Source organism: Scaptodrosophila lebanonensis, unplaced genomic scaffold (genome assembly GCF_003285725.1).
Source record: "Scaptodrosophila lebanonensis strain 11010-0011.00,11010-0021.00 unplaced genomic scaffold, SlebRS2 tig00000085-arrow-pilon, whole genome shotgun sequence".
Classification (NCBI taxonomy): domain Eukaryota; kingdom Metazoa; phylum Arthropoda; class Insecta; order Diptera; family Drosophilidae; genus Scaptodrosophila; species Scaptodrosophila lebanonensis.
Genome location: NW_022060564.1, coordinates 508,910 through 527,601, shown reverse-complemented (window position 1 = coordinate 527,601; position 18,692 = coordinate 508,910). Strand labels below are relative to the sequence as shown.

The 18,692-nt window shown below is 35.7% G+C and overlaps 1 protein-coding gene across 1 annotated transcript; it reads right to left on the bottom strand.

The window, feature by feature from the left end:
- Positions 1 to 4,183: 4,183 nt before the first annotated feature.
- On the bottom strand, positions 4,184 to 4,852 carry LOC115626538. Its single transcript, XM_030521918.1, has 3 exons — positions 4,832 to 4,852; positions 4,426 to 4,761; positions 4,184 to 4,366 (listed from the first exon to the last, which is right to left on the bottom strand). The coding sequence occupies exons 1-3, from the start codon at positions 4,850 to 4,852 to the stop codon at positions 4,184 to 4,186; spliced, it is 540 nt and encodes a 179-aa protein (XP_030377778.1).
- Between the last annotated feature and the right edge of the window lie 13,840 nt (positions 4,853 to 18,692).

Here is an 18,692-nt window from a genome sequence, read left to right as displayed (position 1 = left end):
CCGTACAATTACAATTTCTCCCCAATTTTCAGACTCAATAATTTCGAAGCGGAAAAAGTTATAACAAAACCGATACATCACAAAACTCAGTTTTAAAGTGATTTGCTTGTGACAGCTACCTAACAGTCATTTATAATTTCGAGTAATTTAAAACGATATAAATGCTGTGTTTATTTGCTCACTAGAATTACACCATTTACTGATGGATTGCTGTGTTGACTGATTGCACACAATTGCAGTATTTAGAACAATATATGTACATACATGTACAAGTATATACGAAAAATAGTAATTCTTGTTTTAGAATGTACTATCACCCCTTTCAAATGACATTTCATGGGTTGATTAACGTGAGCTTTGAAACCTTTCAAGAAAGAGTTGAATAGGCGATTTGAATGGACCACAGTGAAAAATTTACAGCCATCTATGCACATGTCAACCATCTGCATTTCGTGACCATTATTCCTGATCAATTTTATGTTAATGCATAACTGAAATTGCTCGGCATTTCTACTTAAAATCAGATAGCCACTGACATAGCTCCGATTGTTCAATTGCACCAAATTCTTCTCTAATTTCAGTACCAGCTCGGCTGTAAACATTTTAATAGACAATTCATAGTATGTAACGTAAAATTTCGGTCCTGTTGCGCGGTCAGTACTAATGTCAGATTTACAAAAACGAAAGGATAAAGCCAACTATTATCCATCATAGGTGTTGCGTTCAACGACTCATACTGACAGTCTGTGGAAAATGTGCATTACTTTAATGATGTTTTTTATAACTATGAACTGAAATTATTGAATATTCAAATAAATAATTGTGGAACATTTTATCCGCTTGCCTTAAATAATTATAACTATGAACTAAAAATATTGAATATTCAAATAAATAATTGTGGAACATTTTATCCGCATGCCTTAAATAATTGAGTCAATTTTCTTATCAGCCCACAACCAGCTATGGAAATTAAATTTGTATGATACTGTATTTATTTCCATTTTTCTTGCATCAAGGGTTAATAAGCCAAATCTTGTTAGCTTGTACTAGCTTATTAGGCTGTACTAGGTCTTGAATAGCACCGCAATGCAAAACCCAACTTCTTAAGATATAGAGCTGAAAAATTTGTGAAGAAACTTCGTTTAAAACATCTTTTGTCAAGGGAAAAGCGTTTAGGACATTATTATTGCTTTAATTTATATATGAATATTTCTTAGTAAAATATTTATATCAGATATTTTTAATGACACGACCACGCATCACAATTTCCACAACAAACTTATTTTGACTCGAGATTTTCTGGACTGTTTGAAACCGTCCAGATGGTACATATTTAGGATAGTCCTGCTCATTGATAAACCAATTGCTGAGTGTGTAGTTTAGTTGCTAGAAAAGGGAACAATACTATATATGCTCATATTAGCTTTTATAATATTTATACTCTTAGCTTACCGCTTTAATTGGACATTTAATTGGTTGATTTGAGTGTTGTTTTAAAGTTTTAATAAAGGTTTTAAATATACGATTGGAATGTATTGTATTGAAAAAGAGACAACCGTCTAGGCATACATCAAACACTGTTAGCTTTTGACCAATATCTGGGAATATTTTTAAGCTGGAGCATAAGTCGAACTTATCCACATTTTGATTGAGCCATAAATGACCGCTGATGTAGCTTCGATTTTGTGATTGCACAAGCTTCGATTCCAATATCTCTATAATCTCGGGTGCAAAGTTTTTTATTGATAAATCATTTATCCTAAAATGAAAATTACGTTCCAGTTGCACACCCAAAACTAGCGTCGAATACAAAATACATGAAAAGGTTAGCACATAAGCCATCTCTAAGAGTGGGCTCTCACAATTACACTGATTTGCTAAACAAATAATGGTTAATGAGCAAGTGACTAAATCTATAAAAGTTGTTTGTTTGATTGTTTAAAAAATTTTGAAATCACAAAAAGTAATCAACCCTAATAGCTTCTGCTCATTATGTGAACCTCAGTTAGTATTGTGGGGTTATTATTTCTTATGTATCACATGACCATACATCATTACAAGCACAATCATTTCCTTTTTAGTTAAGAACTTGTTTATTGTTTGAAAGCGTCCCTCTGGGAAATAACTGGGAAAGTCCATCTCGTCTAGAAACCAATTACTAAGCGTATAATTCAAATGCTGTAAAAAAGAAGCATAACTATTTACTCAACTAAGTGATTAAATAATGAATACTTACCCCTTTTAAAGGACATTTTAACGGTTGATTAAGATGACATTGAAATCCCTTCAGGAAAACTCTAAGTATGCGGTTTGAGTGCACAGCGTTGAAATATTGGCAGCCATCTAAACAAATGTTTAAGAGCTCGAGCGACTGCTGAGCCTTCCAGCCAAAAAACTTAACAGTGGCGCATATCTCCAGTTCATCCAAATTACGATTCAGTAATAGATGGCCGCTGACGTAACTCCGATTGTTTAATTGCATGATATCGTGGTCAAAAGTCTTAATCAGTTGAGGTGCCAAAATTTTGCTAATTATTTTATTTAACACGATATGATAATTACGTTCCTGTTCGGCAGCCTCAGGCAGGAATATATATGAAGTGGTTAAAAGACCAAAAATAACCCAAATGAAATCCATCGCACTAACTACAAGTACTTTACTAACTGGGTGGATCGTATGAACTAGTTGATATAAAGCCCATAATACATATTTATTGATAAGTACAGTAATTATTTTAAACAACAATAATGACAATCACTTGAATTACGGCTTGCTGCCCCTCTTTCCCGATTTGGCAAGACTTCTGAGCCGGCCCGCAATTCTCAGAAGCCCCAAAGGCTTTGACTTGTGCTCGAACTGCAAAGAGATGCTGATGTTACAGTCGGGCAAAAAGTCTGGGAATAACTTTTCGTCCACATAGCCACGGGTTAGTGTGTAATTGAAATTCTAGAAAGAGATATATAATAAGAATCAGCAAATGAGAATGAGTTTGTAGGACAATTTTCGAAAAACTAGTATACTGACTAAATCTTTATCTAGTACTATCTATTTAGTATAACTGACTTACCGCCTTCATTGGACATTTCGGTAGTGTATTGAGAAAGGATAAGAAGGTGTTGTAAAATTGTTTAACAAATTTGTTTTTGTAGCCATTATTCATCATGCGGCAAGCATCGATCTGGGTATTAAACATGCGTATGCTCGGCATATGTGATCTTGTGACATTGAGAACGGCGACCATATTTATGGCCTCTAATTGCTGACTAAACATCAAATACCCTGATAGGTAACTGCGATCCAGTTCCTGTTCCAGTTTGAAGCCATTGGACAATATTTTCTGCGAATCATCAACACGGAAATCAAATATATGGATACGTATGTCATAGCCGCGATTTGGTAGCACCTATAAATGATTATTTGGAATATTTGAAGTTGATTTTACCCATTAATGTCTATAGAGAGGCTCACCTGTGCCCAAACCGTCGGCATAACAAAACATACCAATATTATAAGACCTGGACCAATTTCCAGCCGTTTATGTTGCATTCTTCTGTTTGCTTCACCGTTTACTGGCGTGCTTACAACAATGACATATCATTAGTACTATCCATATATTAAACAAATTACACAGAATACTATATGTTTGCAATTATGTGCGTGTTAGTTTTTGATAAGCGCTTTAATTGCTTTTAAATGAGCTTTGATGTTTACAACGCCGCCTAAATACTATAATTTTTGTCAATATACCACAATCTATTATATAGTATTTTGGGCCTTAGAGTATATGGTAAAAATTGACAAATTGATTAAAGAATAATGGGCCAAAAAAAAAATTAGGGGTATGTTAGAACGTTAGTGCCGTGAGCGTCCAGTCTGTACCCATACTTTTCCTCGCTATAGCCACTCAAATAAAATATAGAAAAAAGCTTTTCCATATATGCATTAAATTTCTGCTATGGAAACGATGATTGCCAATATAGCTACGTTTTTGAAACTAAATAATTTGGAAGCCTACAAACCATCTGCATTTTGTTTGACAATTTATATTACTGCAAAAAACTGGTTGAAACGTTTGAACTAGTTGATATAACACCCACAATGCATATTTATTGAAAAGTACAATAGTTATAATACAATTGTAATAATTGACAACAATAACGACTTCAATAACAAGCAATTGTATTACGACTTGTGGACCTCCTTGCCCGATTTGCCAAGGCTTCGGAGTCGACCCGAAATATTCAAAAGCGCCAGAGACTTTGACTTGTGCTCGAACTGCAAAGAGATGCTGATGTTACAGTCGGGCAAAAAGTCTGGGAATAACTTTTCGTCCACATAGGCACGTGTAAGTGTATAATTGAAATTCTACAAAGAGATATATAGTGAGAAAGACAATTTTTGAGACACTAGTATGCATTACTTACCGCCTTAAGTGGACATTTCGGTCGTGTATTGACAAAGGTGAAGAACGTGTTGTAAATTTGTTTAACAAATTTGTTTTTATAGCCATTATTCAACATGCGACAAGCATCGATCTGCGTATTAAACATGCGTAAGCTCGGCATATGTGATCGTGTAACATTGAGAACGGCGACCATATTTATGGGCTCTAACTGCTGACTAAACATCAAATAACCCGATACGTAACTGCGATCCAATTCCTGTTCCAGTTTGAAGGCATTGGACAATATTATCTCCGAATCATCAACACGGAAATCAAATATATGGATACGTATGTCATAGCCACGATTTGGTAGTAGCTATATATAAACATTTATTATATCCTTGGTTGATTTTACCCATAGTGGTTATGTCTGTAAGGATGCTCACCTGTGCCCAAATCCCCGGCATAACAAAACACACAAATATTGTAAGACCTGAACCAATATTCTGCCGTTTATGTAGCATTCTTCTGTTTGTTTCACCGATTACTGGCGTGCTTAAGAAAATGTCATATCATTAGTACATCCCATATATTAACCAATTTCAACCGGATAATATATATACCCAGTTGCAATTATCTACTTGTCCTTTTTTTTATAGGCGATTTAATAGCTTTTTAATGAGCTCTGATGCGTATATCGCCTATTAAATACTATATTTTTTGTCAAAATACCACAATAATGATTTTTTTTATTATGTAGTATTTCGGCTTAGATTATTTGATTAAAATTGTATGACAATTAAAAAATGTAGAGTAATGAAAGAACAAGTAGAACGTTCTCTCTTCTTCTTCTTCTACTTGCTTCTGTTATGAGCAATTATATAACAATTTCTTATCAATATCAGTGCATTAGTTGCCATGAAAAATGTTGGTACGAACCACTTTTTGTTTATCACGATATTGTAAACAGACTTGGAATTTTTGACTAAATAAATACATTTATTCTGCACATATTTATATTCAATATCACAGCAGACTTCTGAAGACCTGCAGGTATCTCTATTTATTTAAAATATAAAGGATTTTTAATTTGATTAACATTAAGCTTTACTTCGCGGCTCGTTCCCCCTTGATATGATGATCTATCGGTTTCAAGGTCCTATTGAGAATGCTCCTTCGTGCTATTATTATTTATTTAATGCCTCATATTTATTTATTTTTGGCATGCGGCATCTTTCATTTTGTACGTTGGAATTGTTCTGGTCGTGACTAATCTGAATTGAAATCATTTTGTTTCGAATGGGATATTATTAATGGATGTCATTAATGTGCCCGTAATACATTAAGGGGCGGAATGAGAGTGGATTATAGAGTAAAGCTCAAATAATGTAATTTGCCAAAATATGAAATGTCATGATTCTTTCATTATAGGCTGCGCTCCATCGTAAGCACAGCAGCTTGATGTGAATTTAGAGCAGGTCTTTAAAAATGACACAGCAATATATGCAAAAAGGGGAAAAATGGAATAAAATGAAAATGTTTCGTATAAAAGATTGAGTTGCACAAACAGACACACACATGGCACGGCTAAGTGCAAAAAAAAAAAAAAGAAATCCTCTAAAAAAGCAAACCCAAAGGATGTCAACAGAAATGTTAATAACACCAACGCCGTCAGATGTGTGAGTGTGTGAGAGTGTCAGTGTTTGTGTGTGCGTGTGTGTCCCGTTGTCGTCAGCGGCATCGCTGCTTTGTGCCTCATATACTTTGCGCCAAGTGCTGGTGTTGATGCTGCAGTGCGTCTACAACTCGCCCACGTCGCAGACGCCTCCTTCTGCTTCGGCTTCTGCTTCTGTTTCTGCTTTTGCGACGCGTCTGTGCTTTATGGCTGAACCAAGTGAAGCAAAAACAGTGGCCGTAAAACGGAAAGGAAAGCACAGCACAGCACAGCAAAGCAAAGTATCGCATAGGAAAGTAAAGCAACGCCGGGCGTCGAGTGCAGTTCAAACATCACACCTCAGGCTCGGTAGCTACCGAGCTGCGTTGCGGTCCAAATTATGTAAACATTTGCTGGATTTTGTGTGTGAGCTTTGTGCGCGTTTTGTGGGCGTTGTATGTGCCGAAGAGCGTCAGCGTCAGCGCCATCGTCATCGCTTTGCTAGGCAGCTTTAATGGTCCTGCCAAGCCCCGTTTCTCGTAACGAGCTTTTTAACAATTTCGAAAGCCTTTTAAAAAAAACTGAGAAAGGATTGTTTGTCACATTCATATATTATTTTCGTATATCCTCTGTCAGACAACAAGTGTCCAATATCACAAGGCTTATATTATATCGTTTATGACAACGAAATATACTTGTAATTTGTTGGGGCTTTATATAAAAAAAAAAAACTACCAGCAGTGGGTAGACTGTGCTGCAAAATAATTTGAGCTTGCCGACCACTTCAATTTCAGCTTTCAGTATTAAAATGAATCGACCTTGTATAATACTTATGCAAAGTTTTGACTTACATATTTCTTTTTGTTTTATAAATATACTACTTATAATATACATATCGTTAAATAAATATACCTATATCAGCCATCTGTTTAAGTATTGACTCAAAATTAAACTTTTTATAAAATATCCCCTTTTTTACCCAATATTCTGAATCCTGAACCCTGCTAAAGACTTTCCTGAGGCGTTTAATTTGAAAGCCTTTCCACAACGTTTTATTTTTGTTTATCCGTATCCAGAAGAGTGTGTATTAAAACTCCGAACACACGTATGTACAACATAATATTATTTAGCCAATGGAAACTTTTCCACAACATGTTCACATCATTGGGACATTACTCAGGCTCAAGTGAACTAGTGTAATGTTCTTAAACGTATTTAATTACACTGCAATACTTGCCATTCTTTTGCACTTTTATTATAAGTTTGTCTTTCGCAGCTATGCCATTAGAACAATTTTGACCAATTATGGTGTATACCATTTAGACGGTTGTTTGTTGACGTTCTGTTGGTTAACAGAATAAATTCAGGTTGAAATAGTTGACATACACACGTTAAAATACTACACACTATACAAAAAGGGTGGATAGCCAAGGGGTCTAGGTATGAAGCTCTAATGAATAAACGTCCGCAGCTGAGGCTTCACAATCTCGGTACCCACAACAGGCAGAGGAAGGCGTGGTAGACCCCATTTAATTGGTATATAGTATATGATCAGCATGTCCAACGAATTGACAAATACGTCCGTTTGTACGTCTGTGTGAACATCGATAACTTTTGAACCATAGTTAGAGAAAGCAAACAAGACATGTCGGCTTGTTGATAATATTTTTATTGGTATGGTTAGTTGGCGTTTAGTCTTGTTATATTCTCAAGTCTTATGAAATCAGTGAGCTATAACATTTACATCAGACATCTATCGAATAACCAGCCACACATAAGTGAAAGCTCATGAAGCCTTGAAAAGAAATCACGATTAGAAGAAGTTATGGGCGGGGAAGAATTGCGTAGAGATCGTGTTCGTGCGATTCTAACATCCTGGCCTTTATATTGAAAATAAAAAAATGGTGGTGCTTTTTTATTAAATTCGTTTTTTTTGCTGGCTATAATTTTCCATTTTATTACAATTTAATTAACGTATTGAGAGGTCATTGCCGCTTTCGATGCAAACAAATAATGTACAAAATTATGAGAGCATATGCATTCAAATCTTGACGTGTTATTAAAAGCATAAATAAAAATACAAATAAATTTGAATTCAATAACTATTGAATAGATATGTTTGTAAAATGATGCGTTCGTTAATTTAAATGCAAATTAGTTGCTTTTTTAATACATACTCGTACATTTAATACAAAAAATTTCCATTTCAACGCATGCATGGGTATATTAAAAAGGAATCAAATTCATGAGTTTTATTTGTCGAGGACTATGCACTTTTTTGTTGTTGCAGACAATAAAGTTTAATTAATATACAAGCTTGCAAATAAACGAACGAATAAATGAATGCATAAAACAGCATTAATTATCAAAGAGCTGGTTTTTTGTGCCATTTGAACTGTTTGTTTAAAAGGTGTTAAGATAACAAGATGATGCTGCTGATGGCTGCTGTTATTGTTTGTTTTTAGTACTTTGAATAATGGAGTGCATATATTTAAATTGAAGAGACAAAGTCTTGGTAAAAAATAGCTTTGAATATTTTGAACAATTAAGTCTGGTTAGCTTTTATTATCATTAAATTAAATCTACAAGTAATGCATTCACATTTTCATGTGACCGAAGCATGTGTGGAATTGTAGTTGAGACGTGAGCGAAAATGACTGATGATCTGATTTCTAATCGATTCACATTTTCAGAGTTCATGTTTGCAAGCGCTGTACTGTCCTTTGTTGAATTTTATATAAATGTTAAGTGTGATTTATGCAAATTTGTGCAATTTTCATTGGATTGACAATGATTGGCCTGAACTCGAGAACGGGTGCGAGTTCGAGTGGAAGTGCCAGTGCCAGTGCCAGCGCCAGCACCAGTTGGAGCGCAATTATCCCTGGCTTTTGTGTGTGCGTGTTGGACTCATTGCATATGCAAATTGCAACTGATTTGTTTCGCATTACCTAATTAATAATTTAATACAAATGCATGTCAATCATACGCACGGGTAGAGCATGAAAGAACTCTCGAATAATGGGCATTTACTATATATTCACACACATACTCGAAGGTGGGCGCAACCATATATTTATAAATAAAAGCTGTACCCACTCCGGAGTAGACTAATTATAGCACTGACTGTGCCAGCGTTTGGCTCCAACGCCTAGGATCCGAAGCAGTCCGTCCACTGACACAGTTGTGCTATTACTTTGTTTTCCTGAACTAGATCTTGTAATAAACTTAAAGAGCTTAGGGAAGTTTAAAATTTATAGTTAAATACTATTTTTATTGTGCTTGGCATTAAATTAAATAACTTTTGTGCTTGATTCACAATAAATATCAATTGTTAATGGCAATACCTGCTGTCAAGAAAGCCATTTTTATTTGTTAACATATATTCAAATACCGATGTCTAAGAGCTGCTTCTTTTTAGTAGAACATTAAAGTCCTTCCAGCTCGCCTTTTCAAAACCCTTAACCCACCTACCTACTAAAGTGATATATGAAATAATTCGTCTATATATGGTTAGTAATAAGCTTATTTTGCGTATAGATAATTCAATGCTATGTACCAAGTTTGGTGTCCCTAGCTCTTATGGCTTAAAACCGACCACTTTTCATAAAAACGGACAGACATGCTAATCATATACTTATGTCTAATGCTGCCCATTCTTGAGATGAAGAATGACACAACTAACTGCCTATACTAGACAATTTTAAAATTAATTGAACTACTTGTAAAAGCAAACAATATACCAGTATACACGTCCTTTAATTAACTACAGAGTTGACAGAAGAATTCTATCTCTGTTCTAGGCGCAATCAGGTCATAACTTGGAGCCACATTAATCGCCTTGTCCCGTGTTGTAGCTACATTAAATACATTTGATCGTTTAGACTCTTTGGGTCCAGGGTGAATACATTGCAACAACAATAACATTTTAGGAATGCAACATACATGTACATGTGTAACAAATAAATTTAATTTTTTTGAATTTATCGATTAATATGTACAGTTTTTATTTTATTTTTGAACTAGTTTAGGGCATCTCTGATATCATGCGCGTAGAAACTGGCGGGAGAGGTGGAGCAAGGGCTATGAGCCTATTTGTTCAATCAATAAATTTTACAGTTGGGCGCACAGGTGCCGTCGTCATTGCTCCGTCAGCCGTCGCCGGTGTGGTTGTGGGGAGGGCAGCGTTTTGGCAACAGAGCAGCCTAAATGGGCTTTTGTTAACTTTATGGCTTTGCCAGCCTAGGTTTGCCAATCTGAGCGCGCGCGGAGTAAAGCACCGGCACCAGCACCACCAGCAGCAGCAGCAGTCAACATAAATTCATAAATGTTTGCCTGCCACCTAATGGCTGCTCTTTTGTGCCGGCATAGGCTTTTGTGTCTGGCCACTTGGCTTTCGGATGCAGCAGCCACCCATCGCATAAAATGAACTCTTTCCGCCCGCCTCCTACATGCACACTCGTATACCCCTTTCAGAATGCAATCGTGTTTTATTTTCCACTTCTTTTCATTTTTTTTTGTCGTCGTGTCGACTACGCTTATTTAAGCAAGCAATTTCTGTTTTATTTGACGCGTATATCTTCTAGGAGCTAACTGCAGCAACTACAGCTGTTGTGGCACAAAGATACAAGCCACGCGACTGACTACGTCTGCGAAACTCTCGTTAAAAATCACTTAAAATTCCATCATCATAAATTTGTCAAAAATTGTTCACACTGAGCAAAGCTTTAAAAATGCGTTGGCGTTGGTGTTGGCTTTGGCGTCGGTGTCGGCATTGGCTTATTCGTTTTCGTTGTCTTTGTCATTGAGACGAGTTGGCTAAGATGCTGCTTCTAATTTGTCCTAAATTAGATTACTATTCCATTATCTAAATGTTCTTCAGAGACGGCAATGCGCATATTTTATACTTAATCTTCATTGATGATTTATTCATAATCTCTTTATCAAATTATACTATACATTGACGATTCTTCATTAAGTTTCTATTATTAACATTTGTGTAGAATCTATAAGAAGCAATTAGAAGGTTTATAGCGGAACGGTAATAAAGACAATTTTTAGTACCGCATTAGATTGTAAATGGCCATAAACTTCGAATTATTTATAAATACTTTCAGAAGAAAGTCTTTTTATTTCTTATTCAGACTAAGAGAATGTTGGTAATTAGAAAGAGAGTTTGAAGTTATTTACTCATCAAATGCACATTCTTTCTGCATGACTGAATGTTAGAAAATTTGATATGATATTTGAATTATTCGCCGTGCACTAAGTGGCTGCAAAAGAGTATAACAATCGTTGAATGAGTAGTGAATATTATTTCAGGTCTATCTTCGTTATACAGCAAAGCCTTGCAAAATTAATAATAACAATCGTCATCCATATATGTGAGCTCAAATGCTTCTACTTATGTGTTGATGCACATACATACTTATAGGTCATATATTATTTAAATGTATTTGCGTGCTTCATCTTTAAGATGTGTGGCAATTTTTCCCAAAATGTTGCTGACTGCAACATCAAAGTTGAACACTTTAACTGGTCCGTTCAACTTTTGCCACTTTGTACGCCCGAAACTATATGCCCGCCCAGTTTTCTGCCATCCGACGCCCTATAAAGTCTGTTGCCTAGCCAACATTTTCGTATATTTTTGCGTTACGCAAAGAAAAATCAAAAACTTTTTAATGCGAAATTGATGAAAGCGCTTAAGTAATGTGGAAATTTACAGCTTGACTACAGCCACGCCCAATGGACGAACGCCTCCCAAGTCCCAGCCCCCTGTTAGCTGAGTCAGGGTTATTGTTAATGCTTTCTTTATAGTGCCTGCCACGCCTCCCAAAGTTGCTTACTTGGAGGCAAACTTCATTCTGTCTGTCTGTCTGACTGTCTGTATGTCTGTCTTTCGTTTTGTGGCGCCACCAGCTGCTCCCTGCTATCTGCAACTGCGATTTATTAACAGTTAGCTGCCATTGTTTTTATTGTTGTTGTAGCTCTACTAGTAGAAGTTGTTGTTATTGTTGTTGCCGTTGTTGTTGCATTTCGCAGCTAGCCGAAAATTTATTGCCTGCAGCCACATGATGAATGATTTTGATAATAATATTTTGTTATTGCTTTTTGCCTTGGTTTTTGCTGTTGCAGCAACTTTTTGCTTGCATTTTGTTGCCAAATTTTAACTTACTACTCGTACGAGGCCATTACTGCAAATCCCTTGCCACACATTCGTAGGTCGAGGGGGCCAACCGAAAGCCGCTCTGAGTCTGAGTTGATAGCAAAGAACAGTCAGCTCGGTATATTCCGTATTAATAAAGCACTCTTCCACATGTAAGCAAAGTTTAACTTGTACCTGGAAACTCGAGAACTGACTCAGTCAATGCTTAATTGCTGCATTCCTAATTGCGCAATGCAATAACAGAATTCGTTCCACATTCTACAAAAACTTATTGCTAAACAACTGAAAAGATAGACAAAAAACCCATTTACAGTGGCCAGCAAAATGGCATTTTTACGCCAAAAACGTTTTACTTTTAATTATAAAAGTCCCGCAACAAACAAGAGTACTTTTCAAACTCCAATAGTAATTTAATTGCATTTAAAATTGAAGAACAAATGACTTTTAGATGAAAAGATGTGCTTCAACAGAATCCAACTCAAATTGTGTGGGAAAAAGGGTTAGGATCCCCACAGCCTTTGGGAACATTTTTCACTAAAACATTCAATTATTTCTATCTAGAACAAGAAAGAAAGATCCCTTAATCTTGCGTGTTCGGTTACTGTATGTATTGAAGTAATGACCCCTTTAAACTACCGTCATGTTATATTAAATGCAATGCAACAACAGTTGATTGCATAATGCATTGCTCTTTGAAGGCTTACCTCCCCATCTGGCACTCTCTGAACCTACTACTCCTTGGAATTGCAAAACCAGTCCAACTGCATCTTTGTGACTTATTTAATAACCAATTGGTCGTCTTTTAATAATACATACCCACATACTTACAAATGCAGCATTATATACGATTATGTGTGCACATACTCGTATACTCTGGCTAGACAATTATATAAGCGAAGAGTGAAGCGACGACCACATGCTGTGCTTGCCGAGAACTCCCTGCTCCCGAGTCTCGGTTTCTGCGGTCCCCCTCTCCTATACTAGTATATATGTGTACATGGAAACGTGCAGGGTCTGTCGTTAACGTCAACGTCAATGTCTACGTCTGGATTGTTGTTGTTAACCTAACGGCGCGTTGCAACCACATGTCTAGGCAAATGGCACTGACGCAGACGCTGACCACATCATCATCATCAAAAGCGAAATACGAAAATGCAAAGACGCTGTAATTGCCGCCGCAGAGGCCGAAACCAATAAACAGGCACACGTCGATTAGTTGCACATGAATGCAAATGCAATGGAAGGCAGAGTACTGGTGGAATGCATGGCTGTATGGAGGTGTACGATGCATGTACGTATACATATTTGGGTGGGTGTCTGAGTGAGTGTGAGTTGGAAAAGACAACCACAGACGCACCCACTTAAGCCATGTCGTCTTAAAGCCCAAAGAAACCTTTTGCTAATCGCCTACCTTGTCACTGATGCGGGCCGGCATGCCGGAATGTCAGCTTACAATTGGCCACAAATGGAACAAATGTCTAAAAACATTAAAACAGCTGAAGCGCAACAATTTAAGGATTTTTACTCTCGTTATGCTCGAAATATCTTTTACACGCACAGAGATATGTATTCGAGATATTTTACTTGACTTAATTCTATAGTTATGTTATGTTACGTCTTCTTTAGTTTGTTGGGATATGCTTAGCAGAGCTTGTTGCCAGTTAGTTTAATATAGTTAAGTTATGTTAAAACAAAATATTTGTTTAACTATTGCTTATCCTTTGGCTCCGAATAATTGATCCTCTTGGCTCTGATTATTAGTTTGAAGAGAAGGCAACAAATATCTATAAAATATACCTGAGAAGAGTATTATAAAATTAGATTTCGGAGGGACTAAGAAATCATCTCTCGTCTCTTTCAGAATTTTAGTATAGTATACCAACAATTATACAACAATTGAAGGTTTCGTTATTTAATATGATTGTACATTTCTAAATTGCTAAATTGTCATACAATTTCGATTTATTTATACATTGCAATTATTAAATATTTGCTTACTACTGTACTCCATTCTGCGTATTATAATATTTTGCAATTTAGTTAAAGGCTCCGTCTGCTTGTCATTTCGCTGATCTGAAAGTACAAAGAATGGAAATTTCCATAGAAGTAGGAAATTGCCAGTCATTTACCTGAGAGTGGAAATTTCTGAACAAAAGCATAAGTACATAAGATCTGTTTAGGTGAAGAGCGAATTTCCTCCATTGTTCTAAATTACTTTTATGTTGCATGTACTTCTGTGGCTGACTCACAGGTGGCTGAGACATTAATTGATAAAATGGCCAAACCATGTCGAATGTCAACTGCTGCACTTGACGACGTCATCTGACAGATTGACTGACTTGGTCACTGACTGACTGATCAATTCAGTAACTATAAATTGGCAAAAGTCGTTTGGTCATTGACTCACAATGAGCGCGTTACGCTGCGGTGTGACAAATGCCGCCCGCCAGCCTGGCAACAGATTTCAAATATTTGCGTAACCGTAACCCAAAGCCTCATTTGCCACTTGGCTGCTGCCGTTTGTTCATTTGCCTTTTGCATTCGCAAGTCTATGGAGACCCCAAACAAGTCAGGCAGCGCCTTCACCGCATTCCACCGCGGGCCGACCGTGAATTTTGAATTTGTTTTATGTACATACGGGTATGTACATACTCGTATATATATGTATTTTTAGCTGGTTTTGTGCTGCCCAGGCCTGTGATTCATCAAAAGAGCGGTGCGACAGCTGACAGCCGTCAACTACGCACAGAAACGAGTAATAAGCAGAAACTAGACAATAAGCAGCTCCCCGCACTGCGTCACCGCTCCACACCAGTCTCTAGAGGGGTGGAGACGAGGGTTCCAAACACCTGAGCTGCCGACGACAACAATAAAGACGATGGCAGTGGCGGAGGCGGCGGTGTCGGTGACGGCTGGAAAATTGCCGTGTATTAGCCGAAGCAGTTGACACAACGAGCAACAAACGAAAAGGTAGAAGGGAACGAGAACAACAATAAGAAGTTACCTTCGACTGCATCGAAGTTATATACTCTTTACTGCGTCTTAATAGAGTCCTTCCCTACTGTGTCCATACAATATTTAGTATATAATTATACGCTGTATAATGTATACATAAGGGTATACTCGATTTTGATAAGAAAACTTCATTTGCTTGTTTCGCATTTAGCCAGCCATAGCCACCAATCGGGATCGATAAATAATATAACACCATCTGGTATAACAATAATACTGTCAATGTGTTGTTTCATTCCAATACTTGTATAAATTGTATTTATTTATTTTCTGTTGTTGACACCCAAGGCTGTCAGTATAAAGGAAAAGATACAAGAAAGCTTATAGTTAACAATTTAAAAAATACTCTAAAATTCGAATATTCGGAACTGTTACCATTTTTGATTTATTTTCAAAAGTATATGAATATGAATTTCGTCGTGCTTTTGTTTTTATATTCCTGTTACCGAATTAAAGTGCTTGATAAATTGTTGAACAGCTTAGGGCTGTTTCGTGTGTCTTTTGAGCTTTTGACTCTGATTCTAAAAACTTCTAGTGCGTTGAATGCGTGCGATGACCTGAATCCACGTACATACCTTCTTTGTGATTGCGCTAACTACCGTATCTTGGTTTCTACTTTTGCAAAGCCTAAAACGAATTTTAAATGAGGTTCCTGCACTCCTATGACTACTTTCAAAAGGGGTACGAAGAAGTTACGGCAAAAGACAGCTGCTTAGCCGAGGCATAAGGCTTCCAAACGTTAAAGGCATGAGAAATGGACCCACAGCTTTAGCTATGGAAGTTCATAATTAATGATCTTATTTCGATCTTATTCCGCTAGAGTAGTGATTGGAACACACCGATGGACAGACGAACAATCAAGCTGATCATATATCTACATATGTTACAAACGCACACACCAAAACAATATACCCTTTAAATTTTAGTGTAGACTGTAAAGAATTAGCTGAGAGTATATTAGATGAGCTCGCTCTCGCTCTTAGTCTCACCCTCACTCTCCATACCTGATTCCCTCGATTAAGCCGAGGTGGATATGCTCTTTTGAAACTCAATGCAGCGGCGAAGGCGGCGGCGACGGCGATAATAAAAAGAGCAGAAATATTCAGGTAGCTAATGTGAAACACATCGTTTCACAAGTCGTTAATAAAATTCAGTTCAGAATAAATCAGTTGATTCATTTGCATGCAAATCCACTTCATAGCTGATACAAAGATTCAACAAACTCTAAATCATTCATATATCGAATATGCATGCATATATACATACATATGTATATATGTACATATATGTATGTATTTGCCATATACGTATGTATCTACGCATATATTTAAATCTATATGTGTACTTATATATAATGTGTACAAATTTCTCGGCACTTTTTATTTCCTTTTGTTGGGTCATTAAACATTTGAAATTTGACAATCGCAAAAAATATCAAAAATCTGAAAATTAATTGCAAAGGCTCTGCGATTCGTCAATTATTTGAAGTGTAATTATTCTGTGTAATTAAATAAACGTTAAAGACAATAAAGAAATCATTGGAAGTAAACCACAAAAAAATTCGTTGGCATATAATTGGGTGAAAGTTCGCAACTCTATTTTGTTTACATTTTTCAGCTTTTTTTTGCATTTGAATTAATTTAGTTGTTTTGCCCACACAGTGTTTCCTCGTTTTGAAGAAATATTGAATGTTACATAAAGAAATTAAAAATTGCACCCTCAATCAAAAGGTAAAATGCAATTGCAACTAAAACTAAAACTTAATTTAAAAAAAGTTTCTTAGAGTACACGAACCAAGTATGAAGGTAATTGGAAAAATTACTGCAGACCTTTTATTTAATACTAAGTAATTGGAATCGGTTTTCTTTTATTAGCATTTCGAACCTCTATTATTATTTCAAGGATTTTGATTGAAGTGTTCCAAAGTGATAATGATCAAGACTTTTTTCTTTCAAATATATTTCATGTTTAAAATAAAAATCATGACCGGAGTGTTAGTAACATATTTACTGGGGACTTTTTTCTTTCAAAAGTATTTAACATCTAAAATAAAAACCAATTGTGTTAAATTCCAGAAAATCAACGCAATGCTTTTAAAATGGTCAATTTAGTATAAAAAAAATATCCTAATTATTCAAAAGTTGTTAATTTAATTTCAAAATATGCCAACTCATTACCTAATGAATGAATGGATTTTTAATTGCGGCTTAAGTTTTCTAAAAATGTATCCATTGTACGTATGTATATATTTGTATATGTACTCTTTTATGTATGTATATATGGCAAAATCGTTTAAGTGCACCCATTTGGTTCCCTCCACGCGCTTTGATTTTTATCTGGGTTCGTAAAATTCACAAGCATTTGGCATTTGGCCTTGAATTCAATTCACACATAGTGGACTGTGTGGGTGCATTATTGGCGGGTGGGTGCACTGACATACAAACAACATTGGGCTTCTCGAGTTTTACAAATCTTGATTATGATTAATTGTTATATGCCACGTGCACCCTAATAGCTTACGTTTACATACATTTATAGATACACACAAGCTTTCTGCACTTCCTCAGTAAGTTTATTCTGAAATTGGCTATATGTGCGAGATGAGTATATAATAAAAATTGTTCATTTTCACTTTCGACTTTTACGCTGTCTATTCAAATATTTACATACTTGTTTATACATTCATACAGTTGAAATGTTCGCTGTTCTTCAAATGAATTTTTACTTATATAATTTCGTTCATAATTCAAAAATTCGCTTATGATGGTTTTCAAAATATTTCCTAAAATTTAATTTATGTCGCAAACGTTCCTCTGACAAGTACTAATGATATTGTAAACTTATAAATACTCTGAAATTTGAGTTCCAAAACAGTTTCCTTTATAAGTTCAGGCAACCGTTTGCTAATTTGCAAAAACTTTAAATGAGTACTCTGAATCTTAAGTTTGTAAATATTTTTACTAGCAATTTATAAAACACAAGCCTTTAACGACCCCAAAAAAATCCAAATGTAGCTTATCACAGTTAGATATTAAACAAAAATTTAAAAACTAATATTTTTAACTATCCTAATATTGGAAAGCTTTCATTATAGTTTTATAAAATTATAACAAATCATGTTTTCAAAAGTCACTCTGCCAATTTTAACTATTAACTGTTTATTAAATTTAACTGTTTTAACTGTTTATTAAGGGAACAAAGCAAAACTAAAAGGAAAAATGTATTTTTCAAAAATATTGTTCCTGTCTTTCCATATAATCTAGCAACCCAACTATAACTGAGAGTATGTTTAGAAAAATAAATTTGTGGACTGTCAATATATTTGCCAAATTTAGATTGCCAAAGAGTTAGCTGGCATCACAGACCTTCCTTGATCATTTTGCGTCATCTTGCTAATCAAGAATACATACTCGCATGAACACGCCGATATACACAGAAACTAAATGCATACACACGTTTACATATGTACGAATGTACA

What these genes read in the sequence shown, in the direction of transcription:
- LOC115626538 (XM_030521918.1), bottom strand. Translation starts at nt 4,852, where the DNA reads ATGCCGGGGATTTGGGCACAG. An exon ending in TGCCGGGGATTTGGGCACAG is followed by an intron (nt 4,762 to 4,831) that starts GTGAGCATCCTT and finishes GTTTATATATAG; the next exon opens with CTACTACCAAATCGTGGCTA. An exon ending in CGAAATGTCCACTTAAGGCG is followed by an intron (nt 4,367 to 4,425) that starts GTAAGTAATGCA and finishes ATCTCTTTGTAG; the next exon opens with AATTTCAATTATACACTTAC.